We start from the raw sequence: 19,343 nt of genomic DNA on the forward strand, positions 1-19,343 counted from the left end.
CATCACTTTATGGAGTTTAATTTTATAGAGTATAGAATAGTGTTACTTAATGCAGACAGTTTAAACGCTCCTACTGTTGATTTATTTGGATTTTGTTTTTATTTTAAGGCAAGTAATTATTCACTCATTCATTTTCTTTTCGGCTTATTCTCTTTCATAATCAGGGGTCGCCACAGCGGAATGAACCGCCAACTTATCCAGCATATGTTTTACTCAGCGGTACTACCCATGGTTACTACCCATCTCTGGGAAACATCCATACACACTCATTCACACACATACACTATGATCAGATTTAGCATATCCAGGTCACCTGTACCACATGTCTTTGGACTGTCAAGATACCCCACACGAACAGGGGGAGAACAAGCAAACTCCACAGAAATGCCAACTGATTCAGGCGAGACTGAACCAGCAACCTTCTTGCTGTGAGGCGAACATGCTACCCACTGCACCATCGTTTAGTTCACCACAAGTTATTATGTTCCTAATAAATAATAAATTGATAAAAAAAATAGCCGACCACTTTTTATTTTATTTTTATTAAAAAATGATATTTTATTGTAGCAAATTACACAACAACATCCCTAGACAGTTAGTGAATCCATTTTATATTGTTTTAATAAATAATACAATTTTATTATTATATATATATATATATATATATATATATATATATATATATATATAAATATGTGTGCGTGCGTGTGTGTATGTATGTATATATAATATATATGTATATAAATAAAATTGTGTGTATGTATATATATATATATGTATATATATATATATATATATATATATATATATATATAAGCAGGACATTTGACTTTGTTTTAATTTATTTTATTACAGATTACAGTAGGCTATTAAGTAACCTACATTTATTGTAGCTTTTTTTTATTTAGTTTTTTCCATTTTAATGCAAATACTTTATTTTCCATAACAAATTACACAAAATCTCTACATTATTAGCCAACCGCTTTTATTTCATTTAATTTTATTCAACATTCATTTTGTTGATTTTGTTTTCTTTGGTTACATTTAGTGGCACAGTGGGTAGCACAATTGCTTCACAGCAAGAAGGTCACTGGTTTGAGCCTCGGCTGGGTCAGTTGGCGTTTCAGTGGAGTTTGCATGTTCTCCCTGCGTTCACGTGAGTTTCCTCCGAGTGCTCCAGTTTCCCCCACAGTCCAAAGACATGCAGTACAGGTGAATTGGGTAGACTAAATTGTCTGTTGTGTATGAGTGTGAATGAGTGTGTGTGGATGTTTCCCAGAGATGGGTTGCAGCAGGAAGGGCATCCTCTTCCTAAAAAAACATGCTGGATAAGTTGGCGGTTCATTCCGCTGTGGCGATCCCTAATTAATAAAAGGACTTAGCTGATAAGAAAATTAATTTGTATTCATTAATTCTCTTTTCGGCTTAGTCCCTTATTAATTAGGGGTCGCCACAGTGGAATGAACCGCCAACTTATCAAGCATATGTTTTACACAGCGGATCCCTTCCAGCTGCAACCCGGGAAAATTATTAATAATACTACTACTACTAATTACTAATACTACAATTAATAAATACTATTACTACTACTAATAATAATAATCATAATTAATCGATTGCAATTATTTCTCAATTTAATATGCATTTATTTATGCAATTTATGTTGTGTGGGTGTTTATTTACAGACAGTGATCATTCTTGTTTGTTATCTGAGGAGATTTAATAAAGATTAAAAAAATAATGCGCCTAGAGTTGCTTGGCAACAGCAAACAGCCTACAGTAATAAATTGTTAGCATTGTTTTAACACTGTTTATCATAAATAATTACTGTATTGAACATCTGTTTTAATCACATTTCTGCACAACTGTTCTAAGCAATAAACCACTCTAGCTGAATTTACCAAAGTCAACTTCTTGTAAAATCACTGTGTATCTTTATTGCTTTATTCTCACATTTTCGCACCAAAACAAATAGGCTTAAACTAAAATACAATTAACGAGTTAGCCTGGGCATTTAGGCACATGCATTAATCAGATTCTGCCCGGTGTGTGTGTTGTGTTTAGATGGAAAAGCGGCATGAATGTGACTTTTATGCGAGTTTAGTGTGGAGTAAAACTCGCTCGTCTGATCTCATGTCACCGACTTCCTTCTTCAGAGGGGATCATTGAGAGATCAGGTAAGAGCTGGCAGCTCCCAAAACACACTTAAAACCATCTCAGCACTGGCCTTTTCGCATTCCCCTATATCCTCATGCAGTTTTATGCTATTTGCCGGAGGTTTCATCTGGTGTTATGCGTTACTTGACGCGATTTCTGTCATTATACTGAGCTTGAAGGTTAGCACAGGCTAGTTAGCTTCAGTTTAACACACACAATTCCCCGCATGATGACACTATTAAATGACTTTTAGAGGATAAACGGAAGGTTGGGTGGATTATAGATGATTTATCAGCGCGTAAGGGTTTTATTTATAGATATATAGTGGTGTTTTTGAGTTTACTCGTTCATGTCTCGCGATAGCGCGTCAGTTTTATTAGCCGTTAGCTGAATTAGCCGTCAAAGTCATTTCACGTTTACATGTAGGCACATGCCTGAGAGCGAGCTAGATTTTTATTAAAACACGAAGCGTGTTCATATTTCATGGTGGTATTGATCAACTCAGTTGTTTTAATGTCGTTTGGGTTGTCAGTGATGTGTGAATGTCTTCTGCAAACAGGCCTCGTTTATCTAAACAAAGTTTAAACTAGCTCTTAATATGTATGTTTTAGTTATTATTATCGTAAACGGTGTTTTTATTTGTACTGTTGTGTTTTAAATCATGTCTGCAAATTAAATGAACTTAGTTCACAGAGTGACACGTAAGCAAAACTAACCCTTGACATGATATCCACTTACAATAACACACGATTCTGCCATTATGTTCGAGATTTGGACTGTGTTTCAATACTAAAATGATGTCAACCTACACAGAGCCCTTCGGGCAGCGGTAAAACAGAATCTAGGTGGGGCAGTTTCAGTGTGCATGTAAACACTTGGTGTTTGGCATACAAGCTAAAGTCAGCTCATCACATCACAGTGTCATTCAAGTGTCAGCTAACCAGTTTAACCCTTCATATTCACCCAGACCCCCTTCAGACACTGTGAAGCCAAGGGCTGTCGTGATGTCGGAGCCCAAAGCGCCCACCCCGGCCCCTGGAGACACCTATAAAGGCTGGCTCTTCAAATGGACTAATTACATCAAGGGATACCAAAGGCGATGGTTCGTCCTGAGCAATGGCTTACTGTCTTACTACAGGTGAGTTTGGGACATTATTTTCGCTTATCGACCTCCGGAAACAAAAGAGATGATGGCTATCAGGTATCGTTTCCATAGACAGCAGGTCTGCCAGTGGTTTATAGGAACGTCTGATGTCCTAATCAACCCTTTGTGATGCTGTCAAGTGTTCTTTGGCCTCTCACCAATATCTGATAAGGCGCTAAGCTTTAGATAGTGAAATGGTTTGATATTCCTGGTATGGCAAGCATTGCTGTTTCTTTTGACATCGAGTATTAAAGGGATAGTTCACCAAAAAAAAAAAGACTCATCTTTTACTTGTTTCGAACCTTTAAAAGTGTCTTCCTTTTGTTGAAAACAAAAGAAGATATTTTGAAAAATGTTGACTTCCTAAGTATTTGTTTTTCCTACTTTGAAAGACAATGGTTACAAGTTTGCAGCTTTGTTCAGAACATCTTTTGTATTCAACACAAGAAAGAAACTCTTAAAGATTTGGGACCACTTGCTGGAGATTAAATACTAAGTAAATAAAAAAAAATGTTTGCGTGAACTATCCCTTTAAAATTACATTATTGGGTGATGGTGCCTTAAGGCTGATTTATACTTCTGTCAAACGCCGGCGTATGCTACGGCACTGACGCATAGCCCTTCGCCGTGGCCGTCGGCGTCGCTGACATGCACCTCTCAAAAAATGTAACTACACGTCGCAACAATGCGTAGCGCAAGCTCTGTGATTGGTCGGCTTGGTAGCACTGACGAGTCTGGGCGGGACCGAGAGCCGCATGAATGGTGCGAGCCTGATTGAGCGATTGTTTACAAGTGTGGAGTCCCGTGAAGGAGCTCCGGATGGAAAGTTTTGTTTGGTGTTTACCTCATAGTTAAAGTTGTTGCACGTCCACCGGTTCCTGCCTCAAAATGAGCGAGTTTGAGCCACTTGTACATTAAGGAAGTGTTCAGGAAAAGCAAAACACCAGCAAAGAAACTCGACACAGAGGAACATTTACACCTCACTGCCAACTAGCGTTTCGGAAGTGTTAATGCAGATTCAATCAGATTCGAGAACCAGACAGAACTGTTGTATTATAATATTTATTATATGACATACAGCCTATATTTCTGAGGTCCAGGCAACAATTCCAGGTGTTGATGAATTGGCAACTATATGTTAATACTTTACATTTAAGTACAGCACTTTTCTTTTTAGTTTTTAACAACATTAACCTATCATTTTTAACTATTAAAATGCCATTTTAATTTAAATGTTGATGTTTTTAGTTTTTAGTTATTTATTTTTTTTACATATAAGCACAATACAGTGTTAACGTTCAGACTATTTATAATGTTTTAAATGGATGGCAATAATAAATATTCGTAATAATAGAAATAAATCTGCCACGTTTTAGAACTGTGCAGAGCTGTAGCTACTTTACTGGGCTTACTACGCTACTTAGATAAACTTAGATTTTACAGTTACAGGGAACTAGGGTTGTAACGGTATGAATTTTTCACGGTATGATAATCGTCTAAAACAATACCACGGTTTGACGGTTTCGCGGTATACGGTATGTTACAAATGTTACAAAATAATAGAACAGTGAAGCAAATTTGACTTTTTCCAAATAATATATTTTTAGTTACTATAAACAACACCACTTACAATGAACAAATAAAAATAAGAAAATAATAAATAATGTGTCAAAGTCCAAATAAAGTCCAAATAAACATGGTGCAAATCCTCAGTAAAAAATAGATATAAATATTTACTATACTATAAATAGTTACATAACGAAACTAGATTCAATATGGAACATCCTTAGGTTTTATGTGCCAGCATGGATATGGTTGTCTATCGATATGGATTGGGATATGGTTGTCTGCAATGCAGACAAACAGCTGCATCTTCATTTGCGTCTTTTGAAAACAGCAAGAGCAACAGTTCGTCTTTGCTGTGTCACTGTTTTGTCATGTTTCTGTGCTGCTGTGCATGCAAAAGTACTTAGTATGAGAATTATTTCATTTTTTTTTGCGTTTTATTTAGCCGCGCATAAATGTATGCCTATCTCTCATTCCGTGTTGTTCAAAAAGCTTGGTCCACAAACAAAAGCGAAACCTATGCTTATTGGTTGTGATATAGCGAGTTTGAACCAATCTGGGCATGGAGGAGGGACAATGCATCAATGTATCATGTCTGATTTGTCCGGAGACACAGTGACGAGCGTTTCTTTGTCAAATCAGCGTTGTCAAATGTTGATGACGTAACCGCACTGATTCCGGAGCCTCTGAAAGTCCGCGAATGTTATGTGATACAGCACTGGAAAGCTGAGAGTCTCTTCTTTATGCCAATCTTTGAATTGTATGAATCGGATCAGCGGATCAAAAGTTATTAAACATTTAAGAGCAATACTTATTTTTAGCCGCGGGCGGCTGTCTCGGTCTTTAAGGGTTAAAACCGTTGATATGCAATTGTTCATGGTATGATAATCGTGCACGTTCAAATCGTGGTAAACCGTCATACCGGTATATTGTTACAACCCTACAGGGAACATAGTATATATTAAAATGTATTTATTTATTTTACTGTATTTATTTGTTGTATTTATTAGTGTATATTTAACATAGTATATGTTAAAATGCATAAAACTTTAGGTTGGTTATTGGTGAAGGATAGGGTAATTGTTTCTCTGCTGTGTTTTATAAGAAAGATTTCTGTGTCAAAAGTTCTAAGTGTATTGTACTGTCAACTTTTGTATAGTAATGTTAGTCATCATTTTAACACCAGGCATGCATTAAAAGGAAATTTTTTGCTTCCCATTTCAAAAACTAATGCAAAGCATCGTACCGTGATGTATAGAGGAATGAAAATATGGAATGAATTGCCATCAGACATTACATGCTTTGTAACAAGTAAAATTAGATTTAAAAAATCATTAAAAAAATATTTAATGGAACAATATTAAATGGATTGTTGATTTGGATGTTATGTATGAATTTTGTATTTTAATGTTTTTATTGGTCTTTGTTGTTGTGTATTAATGTAATTTTGTGTTATGTTCGATGGACCCCAGGAAGAATAGCCACTACCTTGGTAGTGGCTAATGGGGATCCTGGTAAATACATAAATAAAATAAATACTGTATTTCAATGCTGCTCATTATGGTGGTACTTGGAGAGACAATTTTTTTTGAGGTGGTACTTGTTGGAAAAAAGTTTAAGAACCCCTGCCTTAGATCATCCAACTTGTTGCATATTCAAGATGCCATTTGGAGATGTTGTAGATGCTGAAAGCTCAACACTCTCGTGTTGTTTGTAAGATGATGCCAGCTTACGTAATTAGATTTGAGTTGATGTAGGGAAGTTGCATTCATCTCATTGGGCTCTGTTAATTATTAATACTGCGCGTGAGAGCACAGGAGCTCCCGCATGTGTGTCTGTTTGCTCGTACGATCCTTACTGTTTGCTCAACAGTTTGACATGAGAGGATAACAACACATTCTTTAAAATCCCCCTTCTCCCTCTGATATTGATCTCTGTCAATAAACTGTAAAATATCAAGGTGCAACACCTCCGCGTTTTTGGATGGCGAGAGATTGTCCGCTACTTTTGCTGACCCGGGTGCTTTCCTCCTTGTGTTGTATTTGCTCTTGAATACGGATACTGTGTTGAAGCCACGCCAAAGCAAATACAAAAGATCTGTGTCACATTAGCACTTTATTTAGATCAAGGTTAACATGAGCAGAAAGTGCTCTGTCTTTTCACTAATAGTACAGTTTAACTGCGCAGATGTAATGGGAATGGTTTGATCGTGTAACAGCAGCCAGATTCACCACTACACTTGAAGGTATTTTGTGAATGGATATGCTACCATTCAGAAATGTAGGATCTGTAAGAGTTTTCTTTTTATATTTGAATGGCAAACAATTAGTAAAAGTGACATTGTTCTTTATAACTGTGTCAAACAAATGCTGTCATTTTGAAACTTCTGTTCATCAGCATTCCTGCAAAAACAACATTTCATCATGATTTCCACAGAAATGTTGAGCAATAATAGTTAGAAGTTGTTTTTATGAGCGTAAAAGCTGCATGATGGTGTAATTTCTGAAGGTTGATGTGAAACAAAATGTTGAATTAATTATAATTTTTTTTCTTTTAATGTTTTAAATGCAATAAAATAGAAAATATGTATTATTATATTATGTGACTGCAAATTAAATATAATAATACAAGGGCACAAGAGACTTTTTTTTTTCAAAACAAACCTCATCAGGCCTAAGAATTCCGAACAATAGTGTGTATATATAAATAAACACCATGCAACCCTCATCAAATTATCTAGTAAGTCTGATATATCTTGTAAGTCTGAAATCTAAAAAATCTCAAATATTATTACTAATTTTCTATAGGATCAGTTGCATATGCATTTGTTTTGAAATGCATACTTTTGTCTGTTGTTTAGGAAAAAACTGCATGTTTTTCTGAACCATAAATATCAGTAAAACAGATGCAGCTTATCTGATAAACACAGAGCACATTGTATATATATTGTGTTATGTCATAATTTATTTAACTCCTCAAAGAAATTGCTCTTGTTAATACAGTGGAAAAACTAATTTATTATGTGTAGTAGGTTCCAGAATGTTTGAATGCATTAAACATTTCCTACATTAGACTGCAATATTCATTAGAGCCATGAGATACTGAAAGCGTGAGATATTGCGTTTTTGATTTGTAAATGATGCAACAGTTGATATGTGATACAGAATTTCCATGTTTACATTGCAAATGTAACATCCAACTAGGCATGGCATGGTATAAGATTCTAACAGTATGAAAACCTTACAAAAAAATACCTCACTGTCACTGATTTGGGATTACTGCTCTAAAATAAATTCTTTTTAAACGTAATGGGTAAAAACAGCAACTATTTCCCCATTTAACACAATACTGTAAACATGTCAGGCTTAATAATTAAAATAAATAATTGACTTCTGGGATCCATTCTTCGTACCTCGCTTAATGGTGTAAGATGATTTGGCAGATCCTGGATATACCCGGGTGCTTTCCTCCTTGTGTTGTATTTGCTCTTGAATACGGATACTGTGTTGAAGCCACGCCAAAGCAAATACAAATACAAATATATATTTATATATATAAATAGAATTTTGTATATTTTATGAAGATGCTCTCTCCCCCCTAAAAAATCATAACAATCAATGTAAAATTGTGAATTCAATAGTAATCTTGTGAAATAGTATTCATATCGCAATATATATATAGCAGAAAAACCCAATACTGCAATGTCAGTTTTTTTTTCCAATATCAAGCAGCTCTAGCTTAAATGTTAGAGGGAAATGGACATTTTTAGCTATGCTCTGTTTTAAAATGTTTTACCACCAAAAAAAACTCTCCTTAATGAAAGCAGTTTCTATAAAAATATGCTATATTTATTCATCACAAACCTCCGCTGAAGTCACGTAAATGCATTACAGTATGACTAAAGACACAAGTGCACATTGCCTACTCCACCTCGGTTTGGACGTTTTGATTGGCTGAGCGAGTTTGGGTCATGTGACCGTCTTAGCAGGTCATCTGTGTACATGAGGATCACACGCTCTACTTAAGGCTTGATTTCAGCTCTCTTCACTCTCTCGCTGTGTTTGTGTGTGAGAGATTCATCAGGAAATGTAGAGCGCGAGTTGCAGATTTCACAGGTTGCAGGCTCTGAATAGTTTGTGCCTCTGTTAAGTCGCTGGTGACAGTTTTTGAGCATCCAAACTGGTGTTGCCTGATTTTTTTTTTCCTGCTGAGAATGGAAAATCCCAAGAAGTGGTGATTCATCCGTGTTGGGAGATTACAGTTGAGCATGGAAAGTTTGCTTTTAGCTGAGACGTTTTCATAGGAGCTGCTTAGCAGGATTACTGCTGAATTCATATGACTAAAAACTGTTTAGTTTGTTGATTGTTTATATGCTTATAAAAGTATATTGAATATACACTCCCTGGCCACTTTATTAGGTACACCTTACTCTTACCGGGTTGCACCTCCTTTTTCCTTCAGAACTGCCTTAATCCTTCGTGGCATAGATTCAACAAGGTACTGGAAATATTTCTTAGAGATTTTGCTTCATATTGACACTCCCGTTCCACCACATCCCAAGGGTGCTCTATTGGATTGAGCTCTGGTGACTGTGGAGGCCATTGTGTTACAGTGCACTTATTGTCATGTTCAAGAAACCAGTCTGAGATGATTCACGCTTTATGACTTGGTGAGTTTTACTGCTATAAATAGCCATCAGAAAATAGGTACACTGTTGTCATGAAGGGATGGACATGGATAGCAACAGTACTCATATAGGCTTTGGCATTGACACAAATTGTGGGCCGAAAGAATGCCAAGAAAATACCCCCCACACCATTACACCACCACCACCTGCCTGAACTGTTGATATATAGATATATAGGATAGATCCATGTTTTCATGTTGTTGATGCCAAATTCTGACCCTACTATCCGAATGTCGCAGGCTTAGAAATTTGCATTAAAGAGCAGTTGGACAGGTGTACCTAATTAAGTTGCCAGTGAGTGTATGTCAATATATAGTATCGGTAACATTTTACAGTAAGGTTGTATTAGTTTAATGTTTTTACTAACATTAACAAACAATGAACAATACATTTATTACAGCATTTGGCATTTGCTTGTGGTGCTAGCATGTTTACACTCGGTGTAATAGTTAGTTCGATACGAACTTACTTTGCCATCTGAAGAAACAAAGACCACTGGTCGCTCGCTCACCAGCTCAGAGGTGGAGTGGCAGCGCTGGATCACAGCACTCGAGCTCGCCAAAGCTTTCCGCATCAGGCCGAGTCGGGTCAGTGACACTTCTGAGAAAAGCATTAAAGCGGACCTATTATGTATCACTTGACTAAGGGGTTTAAACACAGTTGTGTGGCAGCATGCTGGTTAATGAAAATACAGTTGTTCATTGTTAGTTCATGTTAACTCGCAGTGAATTAACTAATGTTGACAAGTATGAATTGTAATCGTAATAATGTATTAGTTAATGTTGAGCTCTAAGTATTGGTATGCAAGTATTGCTCATAATTAGTTCATGTTAGTAAAAAATATATTAACTAATGAAACCTCATTGTAAAGTGTGGCCATAATATCTGCTCGTTTCAGATTAATTTAAATTGTGAAATTATTGTTGAAATTATTGTTAAATTATTGTTATTTTTATTAATTTTTAACATTTCTATTGCACTTTATATTTATTTTAGTTATAACAAATATGGATTTTCTGCTTATTTTAAATAATTTGCAAAGGCGAAAGAAAGTTTGTTTGTTTTACATCTGAAAATATTATGTATTGTGAACTTTAATATTGATAATAATTTGATTAGATTAGATTCAACTTTATTGTTATTACACATGTACATGTACAAGTACAACGCATCGAAATGCAGTTTAGGTCTAACCAGCAGTGCAATAGCAGCAAGTGCAGGATAAAGATATAAGTTATAAAGTGCAATTATAGAAAAACTATGGTGATATTTACAGATGGATGTACTATCAACATTATAGTCAGGTTGTATTAGCTATGAACAGAGATTTACAATGAATATATGTGCAGATTGCTATTAATAATCAGAAGTGTGCAGATAGAGAAACATGATTACAAATGTATATGTACAGTGGGTGTGTACAGAGGGTTTGTACAGTCCAGACAAGTAAATCAGTGCATTGTAGTGCAAAAAAAAAATTTTGCAAATCTCAAATGTGCAAATGTTAAACAGTCCTGTGATTGTGAGGAGTATAAGTATATCATAATAAATGTCTGATGACAAAACTGCATATTGAAAAGTTTACTGAAGTTTTATGTGACACAGTAGACTGAATAAAATTAAATTAAATTAAAAAGTACAATACATCAAAATAGACAACATTTATCATAACTTATAAAAAATATTTTATTTAAAAAAAAGCATGATGAAATCTGCTGGAATAAAAAAAACAAGGCTGTTTTTCACTCTGATATTAGATACTGTGATACTGCAGCAGTAGCGTATCTTCTGTCAGATAAATGCTCAAGAAACTCTATCTGAAGGCATTTCTCGAATGCTTGCCTTTTAGTGTGAATTCATGCATATTGCAAAAGACGCTGAAAAACAGCTGCCTGGGGGACTTTTGTTTAATTTCGAACTCTCCGAGTTTACAGAGAGCCTCATGAATGTTCCCGTAGCCTCAGAGAAACAGACTTTGACTGTCATGCTGAAGTCCGAAAACACATTGGGTCTCATTCAGGCCACCTGTTTAGCGCCATGCAAACAGACCGAGCAAAAGCTAAAATAGAATATAACTGTGTACAATTGACCAATTTGCCATAAAGGGAAAAGAGCTCAACTGTGTGTGTGGAACTGAGAAAAATTACTTAAATATTTTTACTTGTTCAGCTAAATTTATTGTAGTTTCATTGTAGTTTTTTATAATAATAATAATAATAATAATTATTATTATTATTATTATTTTAAATTGAGCATAATAAAATAAAAGCCCAATTTATTGTTGGTAGGATTCTATTTTTATTTTATTTTGTTTTGTTTTGTTTTTGAATAGAGACCACATAATAAAATAAAAGCCAAACCTATTGTAGGTATGATTCAAGATTTTATTATTTTATTTTATTGTGTTTTGTTTTTTTATTTTAGTTTATTTATTTATTTATTTATTTTTTGAATAGAGACAGCATAATAAAATAAAAGCCACATTTATTGTAGGTAAGATTTAAGATTTTCATTTATTTTTTATTTTTATTTTATTTAGTTTTTTTTTATTATTTAAGTTTATTTATTTATTTATTTATTTATTTATTATTTTTTTATTTAATTTTATTTTTGAATAGAGACAGCATAATAAAATAAAAGCCAAATTTATTGTAGGTAAGATTCAAGATTTTCACTTATTATTTATTTTATTTTTATTTTGTTTTGTTTTAATGTGTTTTTGAATAGAGTATTAAAATAAAATCCAGCCATTGTATTATAGCCTTATACATGAATATGATTCCATATATTATTTATTTCAGAAAAACAAAGTTAATGCCTCTTGTCTTTTTCACAGCAGCAATCTTCTCTCTATATATGCTTTCCAGGACTCAGGCGGAGATGGGGCACACATGTCGAGGCACCATAAACCTGGCCACGGCCAATATTGCGGTTGAGGACTCGTGCAACTTCGTGATCTCCAATGGCGGCACGCAGACGTATCACCTGAAGGCCAGCTCAGAGGTGGAGCGGCAGCGCTGGATCACAGCACTCGAGCTCGCCAAAGCCAAAGCTTTCCGCATGCAGGCCGAGTCGGGTCAGTGACACTTCTGAGAAAAGCATTAAAGGGGACCAATTATGCAAAAATCACTTTTATAAGAGGTTTAAACACAGTTGTGTGGCAGTAGTGTTTGAATATAAGCAGCTTCTAATGGTAAAATTTTTTTATAATCACACTTGATATAAAAAGTCTGCAAAAACACTTTGATTGACAGTCTCCTTTTGTATGGGGGAAAGCCCCGCCCATTAGTGACCATCTCGTCCCTCATTAGCATAGGACGTTAGTCTTGTTTTTGAATCGGACACTATGCTGACACACAGGCGTTTGTAGCTCCGCCCTCTTCTGAAAATACCACAATCTCATTTAAATTTAAAGCAGCAGTCACCAAAATGGCACAATTAGGATCAAAGCTTAAAAGGGGGAGTTTTAAAGAGTGTGTGTGGTATTTTGAGCTGAAACTTCACACATACACTCTGGGGACATCAGAGACTTGTTTTACATCTTGTGAAAAGTGGCATGAAAGCTCCCCTTTAAATTTTCACTCATGCTGGAAGGCTGTTGGACAGTTCTTGTTTCTCTTTTTTGGTTCAGATGATTCAGGAGATGAGTCAACTCCTCCTGCGGCGGGTCAGGGTGGAGGAGCTCGTAACTCAGAGGTTCAGTCAACGCTCCGCACATTGGGCAGCAAAGTGGAGGATCTGAGCACCTGCAACGACCTCATCGCCAAACACGGCTCTGCACTGCAGCGGTCAGTCCATACGTCCTGTTTGGACACATCACACTGAGTTTCTGATTATTATGATATTCATTATATAATGACATTATTAGTTAGTGATATTTGTTTAATATACGCTTTTGTATATTTTAATAATTTATTAAATAGTAGTTTTAAATTGTTAAGCATTTTAATTACATTTGCATACTGTTCATTAAGTAGATATCGCAGTGTATTTTACATATTTTGGTATTCTTGTACTATTTATATTAATTTGTTTGCTTATTTTATAATTATTTATACTTATTATTTTTTTTGTCATTTATTTGTTTTATTTGATTATTTTTCAGACTACAAAACCAGCCTTAAGTGCAATTTCTTTAGAAATTGAGTTATTTATTCTGAATTCTGAACGATTAAGCTTTACATTGATTTCCACTTTATGATAGCATATGATTTATTTAGCTTAGGTACAGTTATGTGAAAATCTGGAATCTGAGACTTCAAAATAATCAAAATATTGGTAAAAATCAGCTTTAAAGTTGACTTAATTGTTCTTAGAAATGTACATTACTAATTAAAACTTGAGTTTTGATGGATTTATGGCAGGAAATCTGCAAAATCTCTTTATGGATCGTGATGTTTACTTAATATTTTAATGATTTTTGGTATAAAAGTCTATTGCCAAAAACATAACAGTGTAACATAAGACATAATGTGTGGTACTGGGTCACAAATATGCAAAGTAATTAGTCCAAACAGAAAGTGTGTGTCAAAATGTTTATGATGAGTATTTTATCAAATTTTATATTTATTTTTATTTCATCGTTTTCATTTAACAAACAATATTTTTTTATATAGGTTACATTTTAGTTACCAATAATACCTGTTGTTAATAATTGTACTATTAAAGAAAAAGTTAGCATCATTAAAACATTTATTGGTCACACTTTATTTTGATGGTCCGTTTGTTGAATTTAAGTTACACTGCATCTACATTTCAACTAATTCTCATTGGATTTTAAGTAGACTGTTAGGTTAGGGTAAGTTGACATGTACTTGCAAAGTTTCTTGTAGTCTGTTAAATGTCTGTTGAAGGAGCAGTATCAGCAGATATTAAGCAGACAGTCTACTATGCTCAATTGGACCATCAAAATAAATTGTTACCCATTTACTTTTCAACACAATAATTTGCTCTTTGTGCTCATATGTGGTATTGTTTGCTCTGCCAGGTCCTTGTCTGAGCTGGAGGGTGTTCGGCTGGGAGGAGAGACGAGTGAAAAGATTCGCCAGGTGACGGAGCGAGCCACACTCTTCCGCATCACCTCCAACGCCATGATCAACGTAAGACCACCAACCAGCAGATTTCAGTCTTAGGGCTGCATGATATTGTTGAAAAACTGACATTGTGATATTTTGTCTTTCTGCAATTTATAATAGTAGTCAACATTTGGGATTCAAAAAAGCACACTCATCGGCCATTTTATTAGGTACAACTTACTAGTACCAGGTTGGACCCCCTTTTGCCTTCAGAACTGCCTTTAAGCTACTGGTAATGGAGAGATATTGGTCCATATTGACATGATAGCATCACGCAGTTGCTGTAGATTTGTTGGTTTCACATCCATGATGCGGATCTCCTGTTCCACCACATCCCAGTGGTGCTCAATTGGATTGAGTTCTGGTGACTGTTCTGGCCACCAGAAGATGCGCACATTTTGGTCATAAAGGGTTGGACATGGTCAGCAATAATACGTGGTGTTGGCACGATGCTCAATTGGTACTAATGGACCCAAAGTGTGCCAAGAAAATATCCCCCACACCATTACACCACCACCACCAGCCTGAATCGGTAATACAAGGCAGTATGGAATCATGTTTTCATGTTGTTGAATCCAAATTCTGACCCTACCATGCAAATGTTGCAGCAGAAATCGAGACTCTTCAGACCAGGCAACGTTTTTCCAATCTTCTGTTGTCCAATTTTGGTGAGCCTGTGCAAATTGCAGCCTCAAACACAATTGTAACCTGTAGTCTGGCACCAATAATCATGCCAGGTTCCCTTAAATCACGTTTCTTCCTCATTCTGATGCTCGGTTTTAACTGCAGCAGATCGTCTTGACCATGTCTACATGCCTAAATGTATTGAGTTGCTGCCTTGTGATCGGCTGATTACAAATTTAACGAGCAGTTGGACAGGTGTACCTAATAAAGTGGCCGGTGAGTGTATATTGCAATATGAATACAATTTTAATAGATAAAATAAATAGCTTTCTTTTTGGAACGAATTGATAATTTTAGATCAATTGGTTCTTATAGTTTTCAGGTGAATGTATTGAAAGATTAAATGTAAAATAACTCTGTAAAGTCTTCATTGTATAATTAAACAAATGATTAATCTTTTTTAAAGGGATAGTTCACTCAAAAATAAAAATTGTCATTATTTTCTCACCCTTTACTTGTTTTAGTCCTTTATGAGTTTGTTATTTCTGAAGATATATAAGACGCAAAAGAAAATATTTAGAAAAATGTTTGAAACCTGTAACCTTTGACTTCCACAGTATTTGTTTTTCCTACTATGCAAGTCAGTGTTTACCAGTTTTACTATATATATATATATATATATATATATATATATATATATATATATATATATATATATATATATATATATATATATATAGTTTTATTTGATCTATTTTTTTGTTTGTTTACATTCTTTTATGTCTGATTTGTTTTATGCGACAGTAAAACGTGATACTTCACTTTCAGATGATGTACATATTTTGCAGCCCTATTTCATTTGTGGTTATCTGTTTGGCATACAAAAACCACCGTTAAACTACTTTTTAACGATTCTCTTGTAATGTGATATCCACCCAGGCCTGCCGGGACTTCCTAGCGTTGGCACAGGCTCACAGTAAGCGCTGGCAGAAAGCCCTGCAGGCCGAGAGAGAGCAGAGAGTGAGGCTGGAGGAGACGCTGGAGCAGCTCGCCAAACAACACAACCATCTAGAAAGAGCCTTCAGGGGAGCCACTGTCCTGCCTCCATCACAGAGCAACCCTGCCATAGACAGCAAAGGTACAGAAACACATTTGCACCGGGCACTTTCTTACAATCACTTTATATCTCTAGAAATAAGCATTGTGCATTGCTGAGTGTGCCTCAAAAAGGTGAGTGGGATTGACAAACCACCTGTAGAATTACTCTTCACTCTATACGCACCGTACACTTCACTTAAACTCCATCTTACAAGGATTCAGTAAGGAAAATGATGTTAACTTGTTTTCTTCAACCTTAAAATACCTCCTTTGCACAATGTTGTTCTATTTAATCTAAACATGCTTTCATAGTCTGTCTTGGGTTATGTGTAGTATAGTGCTTCCCACAGGTTTGAAATATTCGTGCTAGCCAAATTGAAACAAACCTTTTACTCCTGGCACATAAATGGTCAACTACATGCGACAAACAAAAAAAATAAGGTGATTTTAAAACAATTTGTATTTGTTATAACACTGTTATACACTGTTCCTTTCCAATGGGTTTGTTTATGTTGCTTATTGGCATGAGATTTTGTTCAGTGCTGCCAAATTATTTTAAACATGTATAATATATGTAATATATTAACATCATCTAATTAAAAAAATATACAGCAAATGAGAAATAAATGACAGAAGAAAGGAATAAAAACAGACAATCTCTGTGAAAGTTATAAAAATAACACTAATAAAAGAGATTAAGTAGATTGTAGATTATTTAAATAAGGCAAAGGAGTTGATTAAACATTTCTAATTGTGTACAAATTTTGTGCAGCCGGTGTAGATGTCCTCTCAGAGTAAATAATAACGTTTTCTAAATTGTTTAGATTAAAGAATGATTTACTTAATGTTTCTTTCTTGCACCCGGCTGTGCATGTGCAGTCAGCTGCGAAGCCAAGTGAAGGTAGGCTTAAATAAAAGGGTAATGCAAAAACGCATACAATTAATGACAACTTAAAAAGCGAAAGCAAAAGCCTAATCCCCGACATTTTAGGAGATTTAGAAACCCCGGTCAGACGCAAGTCTCAAAAAGACGTGTCTTATTGGGTCTCTGTATGTGGTAGTGTAGATAGTTCTCGCGCACACACAACGAGCAGTACGGTATGTGTTGGTCGAAAGAAGATTTTCCTCTGGTTATTAAATATCATTAAATATACTTGGGCATCCGTTGATATAAGGTCTATTTGTGGGAAGCCCTGGTATAGTTTTAAATATTTAATATAGTATATGTAGATAGTATAGTTAGATTACTGCTCCAGTATGGTAGTTGGGTGCAGGTTTAAAATAGTGTTGTGTTCATATTCATGATTGTGTTTATCATACTTGTCAACATTGGGATGTGAAAATAAGGGATATGCCCACTATAATGAGGGATTCCCCCGACATACCCCTCTCCCTCCCTTAAAAAAAATCGCCAAATTACTAAATATGTTCATTTGGAGCGGTTTCATTGTAAATAAGCAGTTAAATGGTCAGTAATATGTTTTAAAATTATTATTAACTAAAGAAAAAATAAATATAAACATTAGCAGCAAATACATTAGCAAACAGTTCAGCTTATTAAATTTAATAGCTATTATAAAGAAATAAAATTAAGCTATCAATCTCATTAGCCGTTTCTACACTGTATAACTTGCACATTCTGATTAAAGAGCAACGAATGAATCTCTCATTTATTAAGATTTTTTTTATTACATTAAAAAAGAGGTGTCACTTTAAAAATGCACACATCTAACGACTGACGCATTCGACTGCTTTCCTAACTTTTTATGCTCATTTAAGACTAAATTAGTTGTGTTTGAAAGAAAAAAAACCCATCAAGATTGTCATCTTTATATGTTATTATTATTAATTGTGTGTGAATGTCTGTTTAAACACGCACCCAAAAGCCGGACTTTCTCTTCGCTTCAAATCGCGTGTACAGAATCCGTTTAGGAAACAGCGTCTGTTTATCATTATGGAGCACGTCAGCTGACAGTCATGCCCCATTATATGTTTTGAGGATTGTATAGGATGGGCGACGGCACCTGTAATCAAAAGGGAAGGGAATGGCGCCTTTTTTAATATTTATTTTTGAATGTTTGCATTCCTAAACAAAGCGAAAGCACAGAACAGCCTTGCGTTTAAGAGCAAGGGGTGACCCCTGGTGGTTCGGCGGTATGGGTTGCGTATAGGGAGGCTCGGCTGTTCAGAGAAAAACTGAAAATACGGGAGAAACACAGGAAAATACCTTTACGGGATGATATTAGGATAGAACTGTACAATATGGGAGAATCCCGGGAAAAACGTGAGGGTTGACAGGTATGGTGTTTATTTATGTGGTCCTACAACACACATTTTGTTCCACTGTATGTCCACACAACCAGCGGAATAACAAAATAAAGCTTGACTTGGTGTTTGGGACAGTCAGCTATACATTTGGACATGACATACTGATCTCCTGTACACATTATACGTCCTGTTTTCTCCATCCGGTAGGCTCAGTTCCAGGAAAGGGTGACGCCAGTGACGAGGATGAGGAGAATGAATTTTTTGATGCCTGCGAGGATGTTCAGGAGTTCATCACTGTACCAGCAGACCCCAAATATCACAGGTCTTTATCTGCCGCCTCCCTTTTACACCCATCCTTTTGTCTGTCCCTTAACTCCTCATTTGAGTGTTACTGGACCTAAGTGTGTGTCTCTGCCTTCCCTTTCCCTTTCCTCCTCTCTCTCTCACACTCTCTGGCTCTCTTCATACCCTCTTTCCATTTCTCTCAGGAGATCCGGCAGCAATGTCAGCGGGATCAGTAGCGAAATGGGAATGGATGACGGGACGACGTCGGTAAGATGTTATATTTGACGAGTGGGCTTCATGATGTATAGTTTCAATTAGTGCTGCAAGATACTGGAAAAATTATGCAATATTGTTATTGAGGATTACGATATAATGAGAACGATATAACATTTCCCTAAAAAAATGCTTTTTCTATTAGCTATGTATTAAAATCATTTAT

At 35.5% G+C, this 19,343-nt stretch overlaps 1 protein-coding gene across 51 annotated transcripts in view; it reads left to right on the plus strand.

Annotated features, from left to right (window-relative positions):
* The first annotated feature begins 2,009 nt into the window (after window positions 1-2,009).
* The window catches only part of osbp (oxysterol binding protein), a 41,561-nt gene continuing 24,227 nt past the window's right edge, over window positions 2,010-19,343 (plus strand). For 14 of the 51 annotated variants that reach the window (XM_087236111.1, XM_087236112.1, XM_087236119.1 and 11 more), the window contains exons 1-8: window positions 2,134-2,177; window positions 3,125-3,295; window positions 12,422-12,630; window positions 13,186-13,342; window positions 14,542-14,653; window positions 16,193-16,391; window positions 18,827-18,941; window positions 19,108-19,171. In XM_087236111.1, the coding sequence (XP_087092237.1) occupies window positions 3,162-3,295; window positions 12,422-12,630; window positions 13,186-13,342; window positions 14,542-14,653; window positions 16,193-16,391; window positions 18,827-18,941; window positions 19,108-19,171 (990 nt within the window). In that variant the 5' untranslated portion in view covers window positions 2,134-2,177; window positions 3,125-3,161. Of the gene's footprint in view, window positions 3,003-3,124; window positions 3,296-12,421; window positions 12,631-13,185; window positions 13,343-14,541; window positions 14,654-16,192; window positions 16,392-18,826; window positions 18,942-19,107; window positions 19,172-19,343 lie in introns of all 51 variants that reach the window. The other 37 variants (XM_087236156.1, XM_087236114.1, XM_087236125.1 and 34 more) reach the window with 7 other exon arrangements.

The sequence above is a fragment of the Danio rerio genome, chromosome 1 (assembly GCF_052040795.2).
Source record: "Danio rerio strain M-AB ecotype USA chromosome 1, GRCz13ab, whole genome shotgun sequence".
In the NCBI taxonomy this organism is placed as follows: domain Eukaryota; kingdom Metazoa; phylum Chordata; class Actinopteri; order Cypriniformes; family Danionidae; genus Danio; species Danio rerio.